The 21,774-nt window shown below is 40.0% G+C and overlaps 1 protein-coding gene across 3 annotated transcripts in view; it reads left to right on the top strand.

Annotated features, from left to right (window-relative positions):
- The window catches only part of DCAF1 (DDB1 and CUL4 associated factor 1), an 82,572-nt gene that overhangs the window by 49,718 nt on the left and 11,080 nt on the right, over positions 1 to 21,774 (top strand). For all 3 annotated transcript variants that reach the window (XM_032321012.1, XM_032321003.1, XM_032321022.1), the window contains 9 exons: positions 723 to 1,983; positions 2,569 to 2,767; positions 3,912 to 3,994; positions 4,574 to 4,658; positions 7,167 to 7,400; positions 7,853 to 7,946; positions 8,505 to 8,609; positions 8,820 to 8,893; positions 9,381 to 9,482. In XM_032321012.1, the coding sequence (XP_032176903.1) occupies positions 723 to 1,983; positions 2,569 to 2,767; positions 3,912 to 3,994; positions 4,574 to 4,658; positions 7,167 to 7,400; positions 7,853 to 7,946; positions 8,505 to 8,609; positions 8,820 to 8,893; positions 9,381 to 9,482 (2,237 nt within the window). The remainder of the gene's footprint in view (positions 1 to 722; positions 1,984 to 2,568; positions 2,768 to 3,911; positions 3,995 to 4,573; positions 4,659 to 7,166; positions 7,401 to 7,852; positions 7,947 to 8,504; positions 8,610 to 8,819; positions 8,894 to 9,380; positions 9,483 to 21,774) is intronic.

Genomic DNA, 21,774 nt, shown 5'->3' with positions numbered 1-21,774 from the left:
TGAAAACCTTGTACTCTGCAGGGTCTTGTGTTAAAATAAAGTTTATGGGAAAAATGGGTTGGGGCAGACAATAAAAAACTTAAAGTAGATTTGTAATCTAAGCCCTAACAAAATCAGTAATTGGCAAGCCACTCAGAATGGACAAAAGCTATCATACACAAGAACAAAAGGAAAGTATGGTTTGTTTGAAAATATACTTTATTAAGAACAGGACTGGTAATGGCTCCTGCTAAGGTGAGCATGCACAGTGGTGTGACTGGCTGTGGGTTTTGGGGTGCACCACCACTTTGGGGGAGAAAGCCCGAGGTGTGCAGCCACTTTTTTTAAACTTTCTTCATATAGCAGAAAGGGTTCCTGATGCCATTGTGGCAATCAGGCTGAGGGCTTTTCCCTTTTCTGCTAAAGGTTTTAATTTATTCCTGCTATTTTTGCTCCCCTTACCAGGAAAAATTGCACATGACCCTTGTGACTTCCACATAATTCTGACATCATTCCCCTATTTAACAACTGCATATGAGGTATTACATCATGAAGATATAGTGTAGTAGAATTGATTATATTTTATTCAAATAATTCCTTGTTCTCTAATAAATAAAAAGGTGTAGTAGTTTTAAGTAGAACAAAATGAATAGAAGTCTGCATTTTGACTCTGGAACAATCATTGAAGTTGGCTGTTAGTTTTATGAGGATAATATAAAATGTTTTGAATTTCTCCCCCATAGGTATCAGCATTATTTTGGGAGTGGCTGAGGGTGAGTTCTTTATCCATGATGCTGAAATTCAGAAGTCAGCACTTCAGATTATCATCAATTGTGTGTGTGGCCCAGATAACAGAATATCCAGTATTGGCAAATTTATCTCTGGAACTCCTCGGAGAAAGCTGCCTCAGACTCCCAAAAGCAGCGAGCACACCCTGGCCAAGATGTGGAATGTGGTCCAGTCCAACAATGGCATCAAGGTGCTCCTGTCCTTACTGTCCATCAAGATGCCCATCACCGATGCAGACCAGATAAGGGCTCTGGCCTGCAAGGCCCTAGTGGGCCTGTCACGCAGTAGCACTGTCCGGCAGATCATCAGCAAACTGCCTCTTTTCAGCAGCTGCCAGATCCAGCAGCTGATGAAGGAGCCTGTCCTGCAGGACAAGCGCAGTGACCATGTCAAGTTCTGCAAGTATGCCGCTGAGCTCATTGAACGAGTGTCAGGAAAGCCACTTCTCATTGGCACTGATGTGTCTCTGGCACGACTGCAAAAAGCAGATGTTGTTGCCCAATCAAGGATTTCCTTCCCTGAGAAAGAGCTGCTTCTGTTGATACGAAACCATCTCATTTCTAAAGGGCTTGGGGAGACAGCAACTGTGCTGACGAAAGAGGCTGACTTGCCCATGACTGCTGCCTCTCATTCATCTGCCTTCACCCCAGTCACTGCTGCTGCTTCTCCTGTCTCTCTTCCCCGAACCCCTCGCATCGCCAATGGCATTGCAACTCGACTGGGCAGCCATGCCACTGTGGGTGCCTCCGCCCCTCCTGCCCCTGCCCATCCTCAGCCACGGCCCCCCCAGGGTTCACTAGCTTTGCCTGGCCCATCTTATGCAGGCAATTCCCCCTTGATTGGTAGGATCAGTTTTATCAGAGAGAGACCATCACCCTGCAATGGCAGGAAAATCCGAGTGTTGCGGCAGAAGTCGGACCATGGCGCCTACAGCCAAAGCCCAGCCATAAAAAAGCAGTTGGACAGACATCTTCCTTCCCCACCTACGCTGGACAGTATCATCACAGAGTATCTTAGAGAGCAGCATGCTCGCTGCAAGAACCCAGTTGCCACCTGCCCACCTTTCTCTCTCTTTACTCCTCATCAGTGTCCTGAGCCAAAACAGAGGCGGCAAGCGCCAATAAACTTTACCTCAAGGCTAAACCGCAGGGCCTCATTTCCAAAGTATGGAGGGGTAGATGGCGGATGCTTTGATAGGCACCTTATCTTTAGCAGGTAAGGAGAGGCCACCTCCCTGGGAACTGCAATGATTCTTCTATTTAAATCAAAGTGTGTGGGTGATACCGGTATAGAGTGATGAATCCAGAAAGCCAGACTGTTGGCCTGAAATACCAATGATTGTCACATTGTGTGAACACGAGTAATGTGGCTGTACCCCCTTTTGCCAACCATGGATGGGGTCCTTGTGTGATTGTTGTATATTGTTAAGACACTCTGTGTTCTTGTTACAACTAGTATTTTTTTTTAGAATCCATGCACCATGCTGTGCCTAACTAGACTCCCAAACTTGTTTTTTTGCTGGTCCAAGTTGTCTCCTATTCTGATTCTTCACAAATCTCATATAAAGATGATGGAAAGCAGGTGTTAAACATGGGGATTTTTGTTACTGTTTAAATTTGGGAGTAGAGGTCCTTTTCTCTTGCTTAAAACGGAAATGAACCACTGAAGGTCACTCTGATACTTTGGAAGAACCCATTTGAAATATAAATGCTTTGGGTTTTTTTCTTTCATCCTTCTAGCAAAGTTTTCTTTTTTTCAGAGTCCTTGTGCATTCTTTGTCTCTGATTCTCTTTTGCTTAGGTTCCGTCCTATTTCAGTGTTCAGGGAAGCCAATGAGGATGAGAGTGGCTTCACTTGTTGTGCATTCTCAGCACGGGAGCGGTTCCTGATGCTTGGCACCTGCACTGGGCAGTTGAAGCTCTATAATGTGTTTAGTGGACAGGAGGAGGCCAGCTATAACTGTCACAACTCGGCTATCACACATCTTGAACCTTCCAGGGTAAGGGTCCCCAGGTTGTTTTCACTTATTCTTCTTAGATGGGTTGGTGAACTATCAGCTTGTGGGTTGGCTGTTTATTTGTATATAAACTTCTACTGGAACATAGCCATGTTCATCCGCATGGTCTGTGGCTGCTTCTGTGCTATAGTGGCAGAGCTGAGTAGTTGTGACACAGACCATATGGGTTATAAAGCCTAATGTATTTACCGTTTGGACCTTCAAGTAAAAGTTTACCAATTCTTTTCTAAGAAGGGGAGGTGTGTGTGGGTGTAATTTTTTTTTTTTTTAATTTGCCTCAGATGGAAACAGAGTCTATCAACTATGATCACAGAAGTTTTCCTTTTGTGTCAGGAATAGATTTCAAAGTACTGTGAGTTTTTAGGAAAAAAGCATTATAGGATTCTAGTGGGTCATGGTTTATTAGTATTATTCTGTGGATGGAATTGATACCTTATTGTTATTTCTAAAAGTCAGGACTATTAAGATGACAAGGATAATTTTTCCGATTTTCAAGTAAAGAAGACTCTGGGTTTTTTTTTAAAAGATTATTTATTTATTTATTTATTTGACAGGCAGAGATTACAAGTAGGCAGAGAGGCAGGCAGAGAGAGAGAGGGAAGCAGGCTCTCCGCTGAGCAGAGAGCCCGATGCGGGGCTCTATCCCAGGAGCCTGGGATCATGACCTGAGCCGAAGGCAGAGGCTTTAACCCACTGAGCCACCCAGGCGCCCCTGTTTTTTTGTTTTTTAATTTTAAGAATTTTAAGCTAAGAAAGTCTAGCAAATGTTTTCAGTTGACTAATATTTCAGGTGAGGGGAGACTGAGGAATATGGCCAAATATTAAGAAAGGAGGAACAACCTTTGATATCTTTCCAAGTTTTTTCTTCCCCTACCCTTGGAACTATTGAATTTTTTGTTACTAGGTCAGGAGAATTTAGTATTTTCTTAAATTCAGGTATTTTTAGGACATTGCCTGTGCACATACTTAAATTCTAGCAGCTTCAACCATTTCTTGGTTCTTTGGAGCTTTTCTATTTTCTATATGATATGACAATATTTTTTAAGCTTGTATTTTAAAATGCTAAGGGCAAATAGCCTTTATATAAATATATGATTACCCACTGTGGGCCTCCTCCTTCTTTTAGGATGGGTCCTTACTCCTGACATCTGCTACTTGGAGCCAGCCTCTGTCTGCACTTTGGGGAATGAAATCAGTATTTGATATGAAGTATGTAACTACTTTTATAACTTTGGTCTTTCTGTTCTGTAATTTACCTAATTTATATTCCCTTCATCCAATTCTTCAACTTGAAGCCTTTTGGAAAAAGATGAATGCTGTGAGTTATTGATAATTTCTCTCTTCCTCATGTGTGCCTTATGTTTAATAAGACTGTATCCTTTTTAGTTCCAGGATATTCTTAACAAGTATTCTTAACTACTCCCTTCACACAACTGCCCCTTCACTAATCCAAAGTGGCACATCTGTGTATTTTCTCATGTTCACATATGATAGTGGCACTTTTTGCTGGGGCATGTTTCAAAGACATGTGTGGCCCATTAGCCATTTTTTTTAAACCAAGTAACTCCTGTTAATTACTTATAATTAATTATTTTGGAGCTTCTTGGTCAAACATGGGGGAAATTTTTTTTTTTTAATCCTAAGTGTACAGTTTTTCCTCTTTGGTTGTTGGGAATACTCAGATGGGTATGGTCAGACAGCAGGGTGAGAATCATGTTTATTTTCGGTCAGTTGAGTGAGTATGTTCTAAGGGTCCATCACTTAGGTACTTCTGTTGTTTGTCCATAGGCATTCCTTCACAGAAGATCACTATGTTGAGTTCAGTAAGCATTCTCAGGATCGGGTCATAGGTACAAAAGGAGACATTGCCCACGTAAGTACTTAAGAATCCACTGCTTTCAAGCTAATTATGCCCCTTTGTTTGTACTCAAAGCTTCTGGACTGAAGGAAAGTCCTAAGGGCAACAACAAATTGCCTAATGATATTCTTTTTAAATAGAATCTAGCAGTGTAATAAAGTAGTTCTAAGCTACATGGGACCAAACATGAACTAATCTGGCAACTTGGGAGAGATGTCATTAGCATAGCAGTTATTTTCAAATACTTAGTTTTAGGTGAAATGTAAGTCCGTGCCTCTATGAAGCCTCACCGGGGAGACAGTTAATAGAGAAGCAAATATATGGTATGTTAGATGTCGGTGCTGCGAAGCAAAAGAAGCAGGGTAAGAGGTAGGAAGTGGCAGTGGTGGTGTGGAGGACTTGTGTGTTTTATCTAGGATAATCAGTATCACTGATTGGGTGATTCGAAGGAAGTGCGGGTGTCATGTAGCAGTCTGGGAGGAAAGTGTTTTAAGATACAGGGAGGTGGGAAAGAGAGGAGGGGAGAACAGGTCAGTGTCGGGAAAGGGGGTGACACATATCATAGTAGCATCTTACAGAGTGTTGTTAGGACCTCTGACTTTTCCTCTGAGATGCAGATACTGGAGGGTAAGCAGAGGACACATGATTAGATGTAAAGTTCCTGAAGTGTGATTCTGGCTTCTGTGAGAGAAGGAAGAGCAGGCCTTCCAGTTAGAATGTCGTGTCAGCATACATGTGAGGGCTGCAGCGGGGCTGGGCCCAGGTGGTCATGGTGATGAGAAGTGATAGAGCTGGGCCCTGGGATTCTGGACACATGCAGTTTGTTCTTCTATTAGACATTCAAGTAGGGAATGTATACAAAATGGGAGTTCAGGAGAGAGGTCTGGGATAGTAGATACAAATACAGGAGTTATCTACATGTCGGTAGTCTTTAGAGCCATGAACCTGGATGAGATCATTAAGGAGGCTAGGGAAGAGAACTGTGGGGACAGTCCTGGCATGTGCCAATATTTCAGATTTGCCACATGAGGAGGGACTTGGGAAGGAGACCAGGGGGAATGGCCAGTAAGGGAGAAGACCTTAGGAAAAAGATGTGCCACAGGAGGTGAGGGAAGATTCTTTTGAGGAATACTTGATCAGCTGAGTCAGAAACTATTGATGGGTATGTAAGATGAGAATTGAGAGGTACTGTTGATTGAATAATATGGAGCTTACTGTTAATTACATGAGGAGCTAGTTCTGTGCACCAGGGTGACAGTCTGATTAGAGTTCATATGAGAACAGGGAAGTGGAGACAGTGAGTAGAGACAAATTTTTTAAGTGTGTTTGTTGAAAAGCAGAATTAGGGTATAGTAGCTTGGAAAGGGGGGTGTGGGGAATATGGAAGTGTGAAGGGAGGGTTTCTCTCAAACTTTTCATTTGAAAATATTGAAATAAAGTTGAAAGAGTTGAAAAATATTGAAATAAATAAAGTTGAAAGAGTATATATTGTGCATATACCTACCACCTAGATTCAGCAGTGTAATGTTTTGCCATTTTCTGTCTAAATACGTATGTTTGTGTTTCTGAATCATTTGGAAGTTGCAGATATCATGACATTTTATCTTTGAGCCTTACAGAATGCATATTCTAGCAATAAGGACATTTTACTGCATAATCACACTCTATTACCAAATATAAGAAAATTATACTAATTCCCAAATATCATCTGATATCCATTTCATACTCAGTTTTCCCCATTGTTCCTGATATGTTCGGTTTCAAATGCTTTTTGTTTTTTTTGAACCAGGATCCAGCCAAGACTCACATATTGCATTTGGTTGTTAATGTCTCACTAATGTTTTAAAGCCAAGAACCATTTCTCCAGTTTTCATGACACTGACTTTTGAAGAGACCAGGCTAGTTGTCTTGTCCCATGATCTCGATTTGTTTGTTTTCTTGTGGTGTCTCCTTATTTGTTCCTACATTAAAGGAGGATTTTATTTTAAAAGATTGGGAATATTATAGCATATGTGTAAACTGATGGGAAAGATCTGGTCTCTGCATGGGTTGCACATTGTAGACTTTGGAACTTCTGGTTTTGCAGGGCTAAAAATATTGGGAGATTTTTAAGGAGAAAAGGTATTTCATTGATGCCTTTTTCCAAAAAGTGGCCCTTTTAATAGTATTCCATGAGTAATTATTGGTCAGTCCCTATGAATTTCTCCATTTCAATCGTAGAAACATTTTCTGTTTATTGAAAGAGGGGTAGGGGTAGAAGAGGGTTTTCGTATCTATTGCATTCTTCTCTTTTCATTTTCTTGTGGGAAAGAGACTTTTCAAACCTTGAATGGGAACCAAAGCACTTAAACTTTGCTTGGATTGGTATAGTCTTCCTGCTTTTCAGATATTTTACAATATTAGGGCTTTCATGATTTTGGTGGAATTTGGAAAGCATGGAGAGATATTTTTACACAACTTCTCGTGAATTGTCAATGGATGGATTGGTCTGATTTTTCTCTTCCCACCCCTTCTTCTCTAAAGATTTATGATATTCAGACTGGCAACAAGCTGTTGACTCTGTTTAACCCAGATCTTGCCAACAACTACAAGAGGAACTGTGCCACCTTTAATCCTACAGATGATCTTGTCTTAAATGATGGCGTCCTCTGGGATGTCCGCTCTGCACAGGCCATCCACAAGTTTGACAAGTTCAACATGAATATCAGTGGCGTTTTCCATCCGAATGGACTGGAGGTCATCATTAATACTGAGATTGTATCCTTTATACCTGTGTCTTACTTTCAATTTGTTAGCTGCTTTTTGATGCAGAAATTATCTTTCTACCAACATCCTGTCAAAGTATCCACACAGGTAATAATTTGGTGCCTCTCCTTTGACGTGTTAGTTAATCTATTAACTAAATAATCAATTGCTAGATATAAGAGCAAGATGAAGTGTTGCTATTGAGAGGATGGGAATTTGTGTTGCTTTCATGTATAAGAGGATACCATAGGAGATTTTCAGGGACATTATTCTGTAATATACATTCTACATGCTTTTGTTTTACTTCGAAAGCATTTTTATTTTAATTCTTTAAAAAAAAAAAACTTACCTTCAAAACATTCATATCTCACACAGAGGGGAAAAAAATAATATTTCAGAATTTCCCATGAGGTTCCTTAAGAAATTTTGTATAAAATAATTTTCCTTGACTGCTCTCCTCCTAGTGGGATCTTCGTACTTTCCATCTTTTACACACAGTTCCTGCTCTGGATCAGTGTCGTGTGGTGTTTAACCACACGGGGACAGTGATGTATGGAGGTAATAAACTTTTTACTTTTCTACATTCTTTTTCTTCCTTTTTTTTCCCCTCATTAATTTGATACTTTTGGTTTGGAAATGTCTCTGAAATGTGAATTGGAAAACATTTGAAGGTTGTAACATAAAAGACAAAATGAGAGCACAAATGGTGACAAAGTTTGTTAATGAAAATAATGTTGATTTAGGGTGAAAGGCCCCCTACTTTGAAGATAGCAAGTAAATCTTGTATAGAAAGAAATTTCTTGCATTAATTTCCCATCTCTGTCATCAGCCTCCCAATATCATTATGAACTTGAAGAATCTTTGCTTTTGTGGTCTTGTGATGTTATAAGCCTGTAGCTGTAACACTTATTGAGAGCTAGAGGAGAGGTTGAGGATACTGTTTGGGGTATGCAAGGAGGATGCACTGAGAGGAACGAACTAGACAGAGTGGATTTACTGCAAAGAAACTGAAGTCTTGATTGTCCATTAATATTTCTGCACTTGTGAAGAGGGGATGTTTCTGATTTCTAATAGTGTTTTGCTCCTTGGCTACCTTTCCCCTTTCCTCCCCATTAGCTATGCTGCAGGCAGATGATGAAGATGACTTAATGGAAGAGAGGATGAAAAGCCCTTTTGGATCATCCTTTCGAACATTTAATGCAACTGACTACAAACCTATAGGTATGCATGAAGGAGCAGACATTGTTCATTTTGTCCTGTTTTGGTTTCCCTTATTTAAGATCCCCCCCTTTTCTGTAATTTTTCACTGAAAGGCTGAGAAGTTATGGAAATATATGTGAACAATCACCTTGAAATTCCTTTAGAGGAAAAGCTGGTTTTAAGGTCATAGCAAGAGTCCAGTCCTGAATCTTGTCACATTCTGTTTTCCAGCAACTATTGATGTGAAACGGAACATCTTTGACCTGTGTACAGACACCAAAGACTGCTATCTTGCTGTCATTGAGGTAAAGGGAGCCGGCAGAAACCCTGCTGTTCTGATCTTTAGGATCATTTTCAAGTTATACAACAGGCATTTTGTCTGATCTAAGTTACGTTCTAAAGTTGATAGCCTACTCATTTGATGGGGAGATATGTATTGTAAGAGAAGTAATAAAATCCCAATATAAAACAATGTGGACAGTCTGTCCCATTTTCTAATTTATCTCGGGTTCACTGTTATCCCTTTCTTAGAGGAGTCTGAATCTTGCCAGAGCAAGATCATTCATTCCAAGGATGGTGGTCTCTCTTTTGCCTGTATCCCTTGCTCTGGGATCAGCCTTCTTATCTTGCTTTCTTTCCCTTTCTGTGTCCCAGGCATAACATTTTCAGAGTTAGTTCAAGAATTTTGGGTATTAGAAGAGTCAAGGTGCATGGGTGCCAGTCCTAACTGAGATGTAGATGTGGGCCTTCTGAAAACTAATTGCTCTTCATGCATTGAGTATTCTCTTTCAGAACCAAGGCAGCATGGATGCTCTGAATATGGACACAGTGTGCAGGCTGTATGAAGTGGGCAGGCAACGTTTGGCAGAGGATGAGGATGAAGAGGAGGATCAGGTCAGTAGTCTTGGAGATATCTTGTTGCTGAACAATGCTTTATAGAACAATATCTTATGCTTTTCTTTTTTTGCTATAAAGATTTTTTAATATCAGCCTTTGTTCCCTATTGGCATATTGTGCAGGTGTATCATCCATAAAATTACTAAAATAACTGAAACTCAGGAGAAGGCAGATATTTGTTGCTATAAACCTTTAACCCTAGTACCTGATGGTCCTGTGAGTTCCATTTGTGGATTAATTAGCAATCACAGAAATTGTTTTGGAGGTTTCCTTGAACTCACTTTTGGGACCAGTGCCCTGTGTGGTTTCAGGATGAGGAGCCCCCATATTCTCAGGGTCAGTACAAAACAGAAAAGTCAGCCTGCTGAGATGGGTCCTAGAAATGGCTTAAGCTTTATAAAGGTCTGGTTTGCATTTTCTCAGTTTTATGGTGTAGTCTCTTTTCATAGTAATGGATTTGTAAGTAAAGATTTTGACACTTTTGGAAATTAAACATTTATTAAATGTGGATAGATAGTATGTCTCACAGAATCTTAGTCTTTTTTTCATAGAGGATTTTAAGTTACGGTCATATTCTAGGTGCTTGCCTATGTGGTGTGTCAGTATCCGTTCTGAGGAGTTTCTTAAACTTCTGACTTTTAGCAGATCTTTCCTGTCAACTGCGGTCACACCACATTCTCTATGCATAAAGCTCCTATAAACATCCATGTATAGGCTTTTCTGTGGACATAAATTTTCACTCCTTTGGGTAAATACTAAGGAGTGCTGTTGTTAGGTTGTATGGGATGAGTTATATTTAATTTCTTAAGAAAATGACAAGCTTTCTGCCAAAGAGGCTATATAACGTTTTGCATTTTTACCATCAGTAAATAAGAATTCTTGTTGTTTCACATCCTTACCAGCATTTGGTGTTGTCAGTGTTTTGGATTTTGGACATTCTAATAGGTATGTAGTAGTATATATCACTATTTAATTAAATTAAAAAATTAATAGACATTCCTTTAGTTGAACAGTCTCTACACATAACCAAAATGTGTCATTTGATTTTTTTGGAGTAGGCAAGAATAAGGTCTTTCAGTTTTATGAGCCTGCTACAAATGTTTTCTGAAAATGATTTAACTGAACCAGTTGACACCCTTGTATCAACTGAACCAGTTGACACCCTTGGTCTTGTATCAGATGGGTGATACAAGACCAAAAGGAAGGAGACTTTCTCCACAGTCCTTCTGGGCTCCTCCCCCATTTCAGGAAGCTTCTTTCTAAGTGGAAGGCAATATTGTTATTTTAATTTGCATCTCCCCACTGGCGTATCTTGTGGAGCATCTTTCCACATGCTTATTTGCCATTTATAGGTCTTCTTTGGTGAAGTGTCAAAGCCATTGGCTTATTTTTAAATTAGGTTGCTTGTGTTTTTGTTGAGCTTTAAGAGTTCTTTGAATACTTTGGCTAATAGTATTTTATATGATAATGTTATTTTCAAATATTTTCTCTTAGTTTGTGGCTTATCTTCTCATTCTCTTGACTGTGTCTTTCACAGAGCAGTTTTTGTCTTCATGAAGTCCAGCTAATCAGTTATTTCTTCCATGATTGTACCTTTGAGGTTGCATCTATAAAGTCTTCAAACTCAGGATCATCTAGATTTTCTCTTGTTATTTAGGAGTTTTGTACTTTCGCATTTCACACTTAGGTCTGTGATTCTTATTGAGTTAATTTTTCTGAAGGGTGTAAGTTCTGTGTCTAGATTTATTTATTCTTTTTTTTTTTTTTCTTATAAATGTCCAGTTTAGGGGCGCCTGGGTGGCTCAGTGGGTTAAAGCCTCTGCCTTTGGCTCAGGTCATGATCCCAAAGTTCTGGGATCGAGCCCCGCATTGGGCTCTCTGCTCAGCGGGGAGCCTGCCTCCCCCTGTCTCTCTGCCTGCCTCTCTGCCTACTTGTGATCTCTTTCTGTCAAATAAATAAATAAAATCTTAAAAAAAAAACTGTCCAGTTTAAATAGCATTTGTTGAAGACTTTTTTTCCATTGTATTGCCCCTGCTCTTTTGTTGAGGATCATTTGACTATTTGGGGTGGTGGAGGAGGGCAAGAGGAGAGGGAGAGAATCTTAAGCAGGCTCCATGCCCCATGTAGAGCCCAACAGAGGGCTCTGTCCCACAACCCTGAGATGACTTGAGCTGAAATCAAGAGTTGGAGGCTTGACTGACTGAGCCACCCAGGTACCGTCAAATGACTATTTTTATGTGGATTTATTTCTAGGCTCTCTACTCTTCTGTTGATCTGTCTGTATTCTAAAATACCTCACTGTTTTGGTTACTGTCCCTTTATAGTAAGTTTTGAAGTTGTGTAATGCCAGTCCTCCAACTTTGTTCTCCTTCAGTATTGTGTTGACTGTTCTGAGTTGTTCTCTTCTGTTTTCTTTATATTTAAAAAAAATAATAAACTTTTTTTTTTTTAAAGATTATTTGTTTATTTATTTGGTAGAAGAGACACAGTGAGAAAGGGAACACAAGCAGGTGGAACGGGAGAGGGAGAAGCAGGCTCCCCACTGAGCAGAGAGCCCGATGCGGGGCTCAATCCCAGGACCCTGGGATCATGACCTGAGCTGAAGGCAGACATCTAAAGACTGAGCCACCCAGGCGCCCCTCCATATAAACTTTTGAATCAGTTTGTTGATATCCGCAACATAGCTGCTGGGATTTTGAATGGGAGTGCCTTATATTTATTTATAGATCAGTTTAGGAAGATCTGACATCTTGACAGTATTGAGTCTTCCTGTCCATGAACATGGACTCTCTTCATTTATTTAGTTCTCTGATTTCTTTCATCAGAGTAATACAGTTTTCCTCCTACAGATCTTTTACATATTTTGTTACATTTATGCCTAAGTATTAAATTTTGAGATGTGGGGCTAATGTAAGTGACACTGTTTTTAATTTTAGTTTCCACTTGTTCATTGCTCGGGTGCAGGAAAGCTGTTATACAGGAAAGATTGTGAATTACTTTTGTGTACTGCAGCACTGCTGTAATTGTTTAATTCAGTTTACAGTATCAGTTCTTTGGGATTTTCTGCATAGTCATATCATCTGCAAGCATTGACAGTTTTATTTCTTCTTTCCTAGTCTGTACTCTTTTCCCTCTTCTTCTTACCTATTGTATTAGCTAGGACTTCCAGTGTGATGTTGAAAAGTAGTGATCTTGATTCTGACCTTAGCAGGGAAGTTCTCAGTTTCTCACCATTAAGTATGGTGTTAGCTGTGGTTTCTTAACAGTCCTTTATCTGGTTGAAGAAAGCTCCCCTCCATTCCTGTTTTACTCAGAGTTTTCAGTTATGGGTGTTGGGTTTTGTTAGTCTTTTTCTGAATCTGTTGATGCGATCTTTTTTCTATAACCTGTTGAAGTAATGAATTAAATTAATTGATTTTAAAATGTGAACCATCCTTGCGTAGTTAAAATACATCCTATTTGGTTGTGGTATATAATTCTTTCTATACAGTGTGCAATATGATTTGCTAATATTTCATTGAGGATTTTTACATCTGTGTTCATGAAAGAGGTTGGACTGTAGTTTTCGTTTCTTATGCAGTAGTCCCCCCCCTCCCTCCCTTCCAGCCCCCCATTTGTAGTTTCACCTTCTGTGGTTTCACTTTCCATTGTTGCAGTTAACTCCAGTTTGGAAACAGGTGATCCTCTTTCTGATGTATGGTCAGAAGGTCAGTAATAGCCTGCATCACAGTGCCTCATTCACCTCACTGCGTCTTACCATGTAGGCATTTTATCATCTTACATCGTCACAAGAATACAATCAGATTTTGAAAGAGAAACCATATTCACATGTTACTGATTTCTTACTGTGCCTAATTTATAAACTAAACTTTATCACAGGCATGCATGTTTAGCAAAAAAACCCTATATGTAGGATTTGGTACTATCCTTATTTTCTGGTATCCACTGGGGGTGGGTGTCTTGGAACATATCCCTGTTGGATAAGGAGCGGGGTACTACTATAATGTCTTTGGGGTTGGTATTAGGATAATGCTGGACTCATATGATGAATCAGAAAGTATTTTATCTGCTTCTGTCTTCTAGAAGAGATTTTAGACAATTGATACACTTTTTTATGTTTAGTAGAATTCATCAGTAAACCCATGTGATCCTGGTGCTTTCTGTTTTGGAAGGTTATTAATTATTGATTAAATTTCTTTAATAGCTAAACACCTATTTAGATCATCTGTGCATTTTGGAAAATGGTGTCTATCTTTCAAGGAGTTGGTCTGTTTCATCTAGGTTATCAAATTTGTGGGCATACAGTTCATAGAATTCTTTTTTTTGTTTGTTTGTTTTAAGATTTTATTTATTTATTTGACAGAGTTCACAAGTAGGCAGAGAGGCAGGCAGAGAGAGAGGAAGGGAAGCAGACTCCCCGCTAAGCAGAGAGCCCAATGTGGGGCTCAATCCCAGGACCCTGGGACCATGACCCGAGCTGAAGGCAGAGGCTTTAACCCACTGAGCCGCCGAGGCACCCCTCATAGAATTCTTTTATCATTTTTTTATTTAAAGATTTAATTAATTAGTTTTTTTTGAGAGAGAGGGAGAGTGCTCATGTGCAAGCAGGGAGAAGAAGCATTGGAATGTGGAGCCCAATGTGGAGCTTGGTTCCATGACCCTGAGATCATGACCTGAGCTGAGCTCAACTGACTGAGCCACCAGGTGCCCCAGAATTCTTTTACCTTTTTATTGTCCATGGGGTGTATACTGATGTGTCCTCTCTTTCATTTCTGATGTTAGTAATTTGTGTCCTCGTTTTTTCTTAGCCTGGTTAGAGGCTTATCAATTTTATCGTCTTTTTTTTTTTTAAACATTTTATTTATTTATTTGAGAGAGAGCAACAGAGAGCTTGAGCAGGGGAGGAGCAGAGGGAGAGGGAGAAGCAGGATCTGCACTGAGCAGGGAGCCTGACACGGGGCTCTATCCCAGGACCTTGGGATCTTGACCTGAGCCCCCGAGTTGCCCCTAATTTTATCAATCTTTTTAAAGAACCAGCTTTGACTGCATTGATTTCTCTATTAGTTTCCTGTTTTCAATTTCATTGATATTTACTCTTGATTTCTCTTCTTCTCTTCTGCTTGCTTTGGATTTGATTTGCTCTTCTATTTCTAGTTTTCTAAGGTGGAAGCTTAGCTTAGACAAGCTATTCTTGTCTAATAATATGCATTCAGTACTGTAATTTTCCCTCTATGCACTAGTTACCCTGCACCCCACAGATTTTGTAAGTGTGTGTTCATTTTCATTTAGTTCAAAGCATTTTTTGAGATTTCTTTGACTCATACTATTCAGAAGTGTGTTTTTTAATCTCCAAGTATTTGGGGTTTGCTAACTATACTTCTGTTACTAATTTTTAGTTTAATGCCATTGTAGTCTGAGAGCAAATATTATATGATTTCTATTTTAAATTTGTTAAGGTGTGCTTCATGGCCCAGAATGTGTCTATCTTGGTGAATATTTCATGTGAGTTTGAGAAGAATGTGTATTGAGTTGTTGGACAAAGTAGTCAATATATGTCCATTATATTCAGTTGATAGGTGGTTTGATCACTTAAGCCATGTCCTTACTGATTTTATGCCTGCTGTATCTTTCCATCTCTCTCTCTCTTTTTAAGATTTTATTTATTTATTTGAGTGAGAGAAAGAGAGCTCAAGTGCCCAAGCTTGGGGGGAGGAGCAGAGGGAGAATGACAAGCAGACACCGTGCTAAGCTTGGAGCCTGATGTGGGGCTCAATCCTAGGACCCCCAAGATCATGACTTGAGCTGAAATCAAGAGTCGGATGCTTAAGCCACTGAGCCACTTAGGCAGTCCCTGTATCTTTTCTTTTCTGATAGAGGGGTATTAAAGTCTCCAGTTACAGTAAATGGATTCATCTGTTCTGTCAGTTTTTGCCTCCTGTTTGTTTTTTTTTCCCTCCTCTATTTTGATGCTCTGTATTAGGCATGTATATGTTAAGGATTGTTATGTTTCCTTGGAAAATTGACTCCTTTATCATCATATAATGCCCTTCTTTATTCCTGATAACTTTCCTTGGTCTGAAGTGTGCTTTGTCTGAAAATAATATAGTTATCTTGGCTTTTTAAATTCATGTTAGCATGGTATCTCTTTCTCCATGCATTTATTTTTGAAATGTATGTGTGTTTTTATTTAAAGTGGGTTTCTAGTGCACAACATGTAGTTGGTTGGGTCTTTCTTGTTTCTTCTTTTTTTTCTTTTTTTTAAACAATTTATTTATTTATTTGACAGAGATCACCAGTAGGCAGAGAGGCAGGCAGAGAGAGAGGAGGAAGCGGGCTCCTTGCTGAGCAGAGAGCCTGATGTGAGGCTCGATCCCAGGACCCTGAGATCATGACCTGAGCCGAAGGCAGAGGCTTTAACCCACTGAGCCACCCAAGCGCCTCTGCGTCTTGCTTCTTGATCCACATGGATAATGTCTTTTAATTGATGTGTTTGGAGTATTGACATTCCCAGTTATTATTGGTATAGTTGGCTTCATTTCCGTACTTGTTACTGATTTCTCTTTGTTGCCCTTGTTTTTTGTTCCTGTTTTTGTCTGCTACTCTTTATAAGTGTTTTGTGGTTTTAATTGAGCATTTTTCTAGGTTTCAGCTCTCTTCTTTGTTAGCATATTAGTTACACTTTTTTTAGTGGTTCTCCTAGAGATTGCTATATATATACCTTTACATGTAATCCAAGTCCACTTTCAGATGACACTACCTCTTTTGGTAGTACAAGTACCTTAAGATAGAATAATCCTAATTTTTCTCTCCTTTCCTTTGTTTTATTGCTGCCCTTCATTATATTTATGTATAAGCATACATAAGCATATGTGTGTGTGTGTGTATATACACACACACACACATATATAATCTTATATAATCACACATTATTGGTGTTATTTTGGATAAACTGTTATTATCTTGTACAAAGATCCATTAAGAAAAATAGGGGCACCTGGGGAGTCAGTTGGTTAAGCATCTGCTGTTGGCTCAGGTCCTGATCTTAGGGTCCTGGGATTGAGCCTGAGTCGTCCGGCTCCCTGCTCAGCAGAGTCTACTTCTCCCTTTCCCTTTTGCCCCTCCCTTCTGCTTACACCCACACTTGCTCTTTCCTCTCTAAATAAATAGATAAACAAATAAATTCTTAAAAAAGAAGAAAAATAAAACGTTTATTCGACCTTTACTTTTTCCTTCTCCACTGCTCTTCTTTTATGTAGATTGGAGTTTCTGACCTTGATCATTATCCTTCCCTCTGAAGAATTTCTTTTAACATTTCTTGCAAGATAGGTCCATTGGCAACAAATGCCCTCAATTTTTGTTTGTCTGAAGAAGAGTTGATTTCTCCACTTTTGAAGGATACTTTCATAGGATAAGATTATGAAATTCTAGGTTGGTGGTTTTTGTCTCTCAACATTTTAAGTATTTCACTTCCCTCTCTCCTTGCTTGCATGGTTTCTGAGGAAATGTGTGGTACCTCTGTAGGTAAGGTCTTTTCCCCCTCTGGCTGCATAAGGATTTTTTTTTTAATCTTTGATTTTCTGTAGTTTGAAAATGATGTACCTATGTGTAGGTTATTTTGGGGGGCATTTGACTTACTCAGTGTTCTTAGAGCTTCCTGGATCTGTGGTGTGGTGTCTGACTTTAATTTTGACAAAATTTTCAGTCATCATTGATTCAAATATTTCTTCTTCTTCTCCTCCTCCTTCTTTTTCTTCTTTTGGGGGAGGGGAAGAGAGAGGGAGAGAGAATCTTTTTTTTTTTTTTTTTAAAGATTTATTTATGGGGTGCCTGGGTGGCTCAGTGGGTTGAAGCCTCTGCCTTCGGCTCAGGTCATGATCCCAGGGTCCTGGGATCGAGCCCCGCATCGGGCTCTCTGCTCAGTGGGGAGCCTGCTTCCTCCTCTTTCTCTCTGCCTGCCTCTCTGCCTACTTGTGATCTCTGTCAAATAAATAAATAAAATCTTTAAAAAAAAAAAAGATTTATTTATTTATTTGACAGAGAGGTCACAAGTAGGCAGAGAGGCAGGCAGAGAGGGGTGGGGGAAGCAGGCTCCCCGCTGAGCAGAGAGCCCGATGTGGGGCTCGATCCCAGGACCCCGAGATCATGACCTGAGCCGAAGACTGAGGCTTAACCCACTGAGCCAACCAGGTGCCCCAGACAGAGAGAATCTTAACCGGGCTCCATGGCCCAGTGTGGAGCTCAACGTGAGGCTTGATCCAACAACCTTGAGATCATGACCTAGCTAGTATCAGGACTCTGAGGCTTAATTGACTGAGCCACCAAGTTGCCCCCAAATATGTCTTCCGTTCTTTTTTTCTCTTCCTTCTAGAATTCCTGTTATGAGTGTGTTACACCTTTTGTACTCATCCCACAGTTCTTGGATATTTGTTCTGTTTTTCAGTCTTTGTTCTCTCTGCTTTTCAGTTCTGGTGGTGTCTTTTGAGATATCCTCACACTCTGAGATTCTTTTCTTAGCTATGTACAATCTACTAATAAAGCCCATCAAAGCCATTCTTCATTTCTGTCACAGTGGGTTTTTTTTTTTTTTTTAAGATTTTATTTATTTATTTGACAGAGATTACAGAGAGGCAGGCAGGGGCAGCAGGTGAGGGGTGGGTGGGAAGCAGGCTCCCTGCTGAGCAGAGAGCCCGATGTGGGGCTCAATCCCAGGACCCTGGGATCATGACCTGAGCTGAAGGCAGAGGCTTTAACCCACTGAGCCACCCAGGTACCCCTGTCGCAGTGTTTTTAGTTGATTGTATTTCTTTTTGGTTCTTTCTTCAGATTTCCATGTCTCTGTTCCTGTTGCCTTTCTCTTCTTGCATGCTGTCCAGTTTTTTCATTAGAGACCTCCCTTAACGTCTTGTTCATGGTTGTCTTAAATTCCTGGTCTAACAACTCTTGCCATATCTAGGGCTGGGTCCATTGCTTACTCTCTTTAGACTGTGCGTTTTTCCCTTTTAGTAGGTCTTGTAATTTTTTTTTCCCTAAGATTTTATTTTTAAGCAATCTCTACACCTAGTGTGTGTATGATGACTGGGGTTCAAACTCACAACCCAGAGATCAAGAGTCATGTACTCCTATGACTAAGCCAGACAGGCGCCTGTAATTTTTTTCTTGAAAGCTGGATATGATTTGCTGGATAAAAAGAACTGTCAGTTGGCCTTTAGTAATATGGTGGCAAGGTGTGGGAGAAGGGAAGTGTTTTAGTGAGTCTGTACCTCTGTACTATGAACTTCACACATGGTTTTGAGTTTTTTCCATCCCCTTTTAGAGGGACAGGGTGGCTAGAGTGGACTGGAGTTGTGTATTTTCCTTCCTGATGACTGGGTCCCCGAGGAGTTTTTCTCTCTCAAGATTTAGCCTCAGAATTGTGTCTAGCAATTTGTGAGTTTATAGTTTAGGTTTCCCAACCTTGGCACTGGTACCTATGGAGGTTTATCCTTTTGGGTTTATGCTCTGACTAGTTACAGTTTTCTGCATTTTCTTGTTGGTGTCTCCAGTTTTGGGAGCACTGGTGTCCCAGTGACCCCACTCTGTCAAATCTAAAAAGAGTTGTTGACTTTTCAGTTTGTTCAGTGTTTTAAGGGTGGTGACTTTCAGCTCACATGCCACACTGGAAACCAGAAGCAGTACCATGGGTTTTTGAATGCTATATTTATTCAAAAGGACAGTTAGGCTCTAGAGTTCAAAACCACTTCACCTGGGATGCCTGGGTGGCTCAGTCAGTTAAGTGTCTGCCTTTGGCTCAGGTTATGATCGCAGTGTCCTGGGATTGAGCCCCACATTAGGCTCCCCACTCCATGGGGACTGTGCTTCTCCCTCTCCCTGCTGCGCCACCTGCTTGTATTCTCTCTGTCAAATAAATAAATAAAATCTTAACACCCCTAACTCCCCCCAAAAAACCCCCAACAAAACACTTCACCCCGTGATTCTAGGCGTTCCCTAGTGTGGAAGGGGGTTGTTGTTAATGCTTTCCAGTGCACGGCTTAGAGGGTCCTCAGTGATCTCTTTGGTTCATGGGTGAGAGGAGCTTGTATTGTTTAAAGCTCATGTGAGTTCTGAGATACGGGTAAAAGGGAGAGTTCTGCAGAAGGATACTTGAGAATTTTTTGTTTTAACTAGGCTCCACACCTAGCGTGGAGCCCAGTGTGGGGCTTGAACTCAAAACCCTGAGTTCAAGTCCTGAGCTGAGATCAAGAGTTGGACACAACCAACTGAGCCATCCAGGTTCTCTTTGAGATCTTTGATTTATTTGTGACATGGATCTTCATATTTTCTTGAGTGCTGTACTGTTCAACTTATACATGTTGGTAGTGTTTCTTGGTAGCAGAGCTTGTAAATGGTATTAGATCCTCCAAATGTCACGTGGTTGCCCTGGTTTGGTTTCTTAATAGTGTCTGTTCTTTTATTCTTGTGGCCTTTCGTTACGTTAGTCACTCCACTCCCTTAATGCACACTCTTTTCCACTATAGCTGTCATGAAACATGATGTACTTTATCCTTGAACAGATATAGGAGATGATGTTGTTGAACTGTTTGTCAGTATATTACAGTGGTACAGACCATCTTGTCCTCTGGCTTCATTCATCGCTACCCTTGTCACTTGTAGATCATTACCACCTATCAGTTGTCTCAGGCTTCTTGGATGTTACATGTTGTACTGTAAATCTGAAACAAGAATTGGGTTTAAGTTAATTATCAGCACCATTATTCCTACCCTCCTATATCCTTGCAGTTTATAAGGGAGTGGAAATAATAGTCTTGAGACTGTGACCTGTGGTCCAGTCCATGTCATACCCATTGTCTTTGAGGAGGAGATCAGAAAAAGAGAATCTGGCATTGCCCTAGACACCTTGGGATCTGGAGGGCTGCTGTTCTTGGGGTCAGCCTCATTCTTCTTGCAGACATGAAGTGATGAGAGGTGAATTTTCTCATGACTGGCTATGGAAGCAGGAGACAACCATAAAGGAACAACTTAAGAGAAAGGACTTCTTGATTCTTCTCCTGTGCTTCTGTTTACCTTGCCTTTTGGAGAGGTTAAACAGAGATTAGAAAGGGGCATGGGTACAGTATTTGTTAGGACTGCTATATTTGTGGTGCAGGAAGGAAAAATAGTGACTTTCTTGTCATGGACAGCCGAAGTCGAGAGGGGCGGGCTCAAGAGAGCCCTAACGAGTGGTCCTAGGAACCAGTCCATGGAAGAACCTAAAAGCTTCTAGCTGGGAGGGAACTAGGTGTCTTTGTAGGCAATGTAGGTAAGTTAGCATTGCTTCTGGATTTTAAGGCTTTTTTCATTACATACTGACACCACTGTACTTAGGGATTATCTGGTGCATTTCATATTTAAAGGATCTCCTTAGAGAACTGGTTTTACTCTTAAGCCCTTGGCATTTTGATTTTGATTTAGAGGTGTTTTAGTGGGATATACCATATCTGTCTAAGCACATTTCCTTTGTATTCTGATTTCTGCTGATTCACACATCCTCCTGGAACCTTGCAGTAGTGTTTGCAATATTTACTATCTCCATTAGATTTCTCTCTTCCCTGTGCCAGCTTGATTTTATTTTTAACTTACTTTCCTTTGTGTGCTTCACCTAATTTTAAAATTAGAGATTTAATTTTCTTACAAGTCATTTGCCATTCAAAGTTTTGTCCTAGTCTAGATATCTGCTCTCAGGTCTTCTCAGATGTCCCAGGTATGACTTATATGGCTCAGGGATGCTAGCACCTGTGACTGACACCTTTGAATTTGCCTTTTCACCTTAGCAAAATAAAATTAGAAGTATGAATGGTCAGCTGCCACCTGATGAAATGGTCCAGTATAAAGTGCCTATATAAATATATATTTATTTAGAAAGCTTTATTGAGATATAATTTACATACCCCAGAAATGGTTGTCTTTTACTCTTATGTTTCAGTAAGTTTGGAGATTAATAAGAAGGGATGAATGGAATCAACATATTGTTGAAATAAGACATATATGATGTATTTGACATCCATAAATATTTGGTTCCTAAGTTTGCTAGTTTTCCAGCCTTCAGGTGTTTGATGAAAGCAGAGATAAGCCAGTCACTTATCAAAGCTCATATTATCCATTGGAATTTTGGTATTTGTAGGAAAATTGTAAAACCAAAGATTAGTTAATTTGATCATTGTTCATAGATTTTGAAAAGGCAGTACATTTCAGTACATTTTTTATTTCAGTACATAATTTGATCATTGTTCATAGATTTTGAAAAGGCAGTAC

The sequence above is a fragment of the Mustela erminea genome, chromosome 1 (assembly GCF_009829155.1).
Source record: "Mustela erminea isolate mMusErm1 chromosome 1, mMusErm1.Pri, whole genome shotgun sequence".
Classification (NCBI taxonomy): Eukaryota; Metazoa; Chordata; class Mammalia; order Carnivora; family Mustelidae; genus Mustela; species Mustela erminea.
This window is presented reverse-complemented; position numbering and strand designations above follow the sequence as displayed.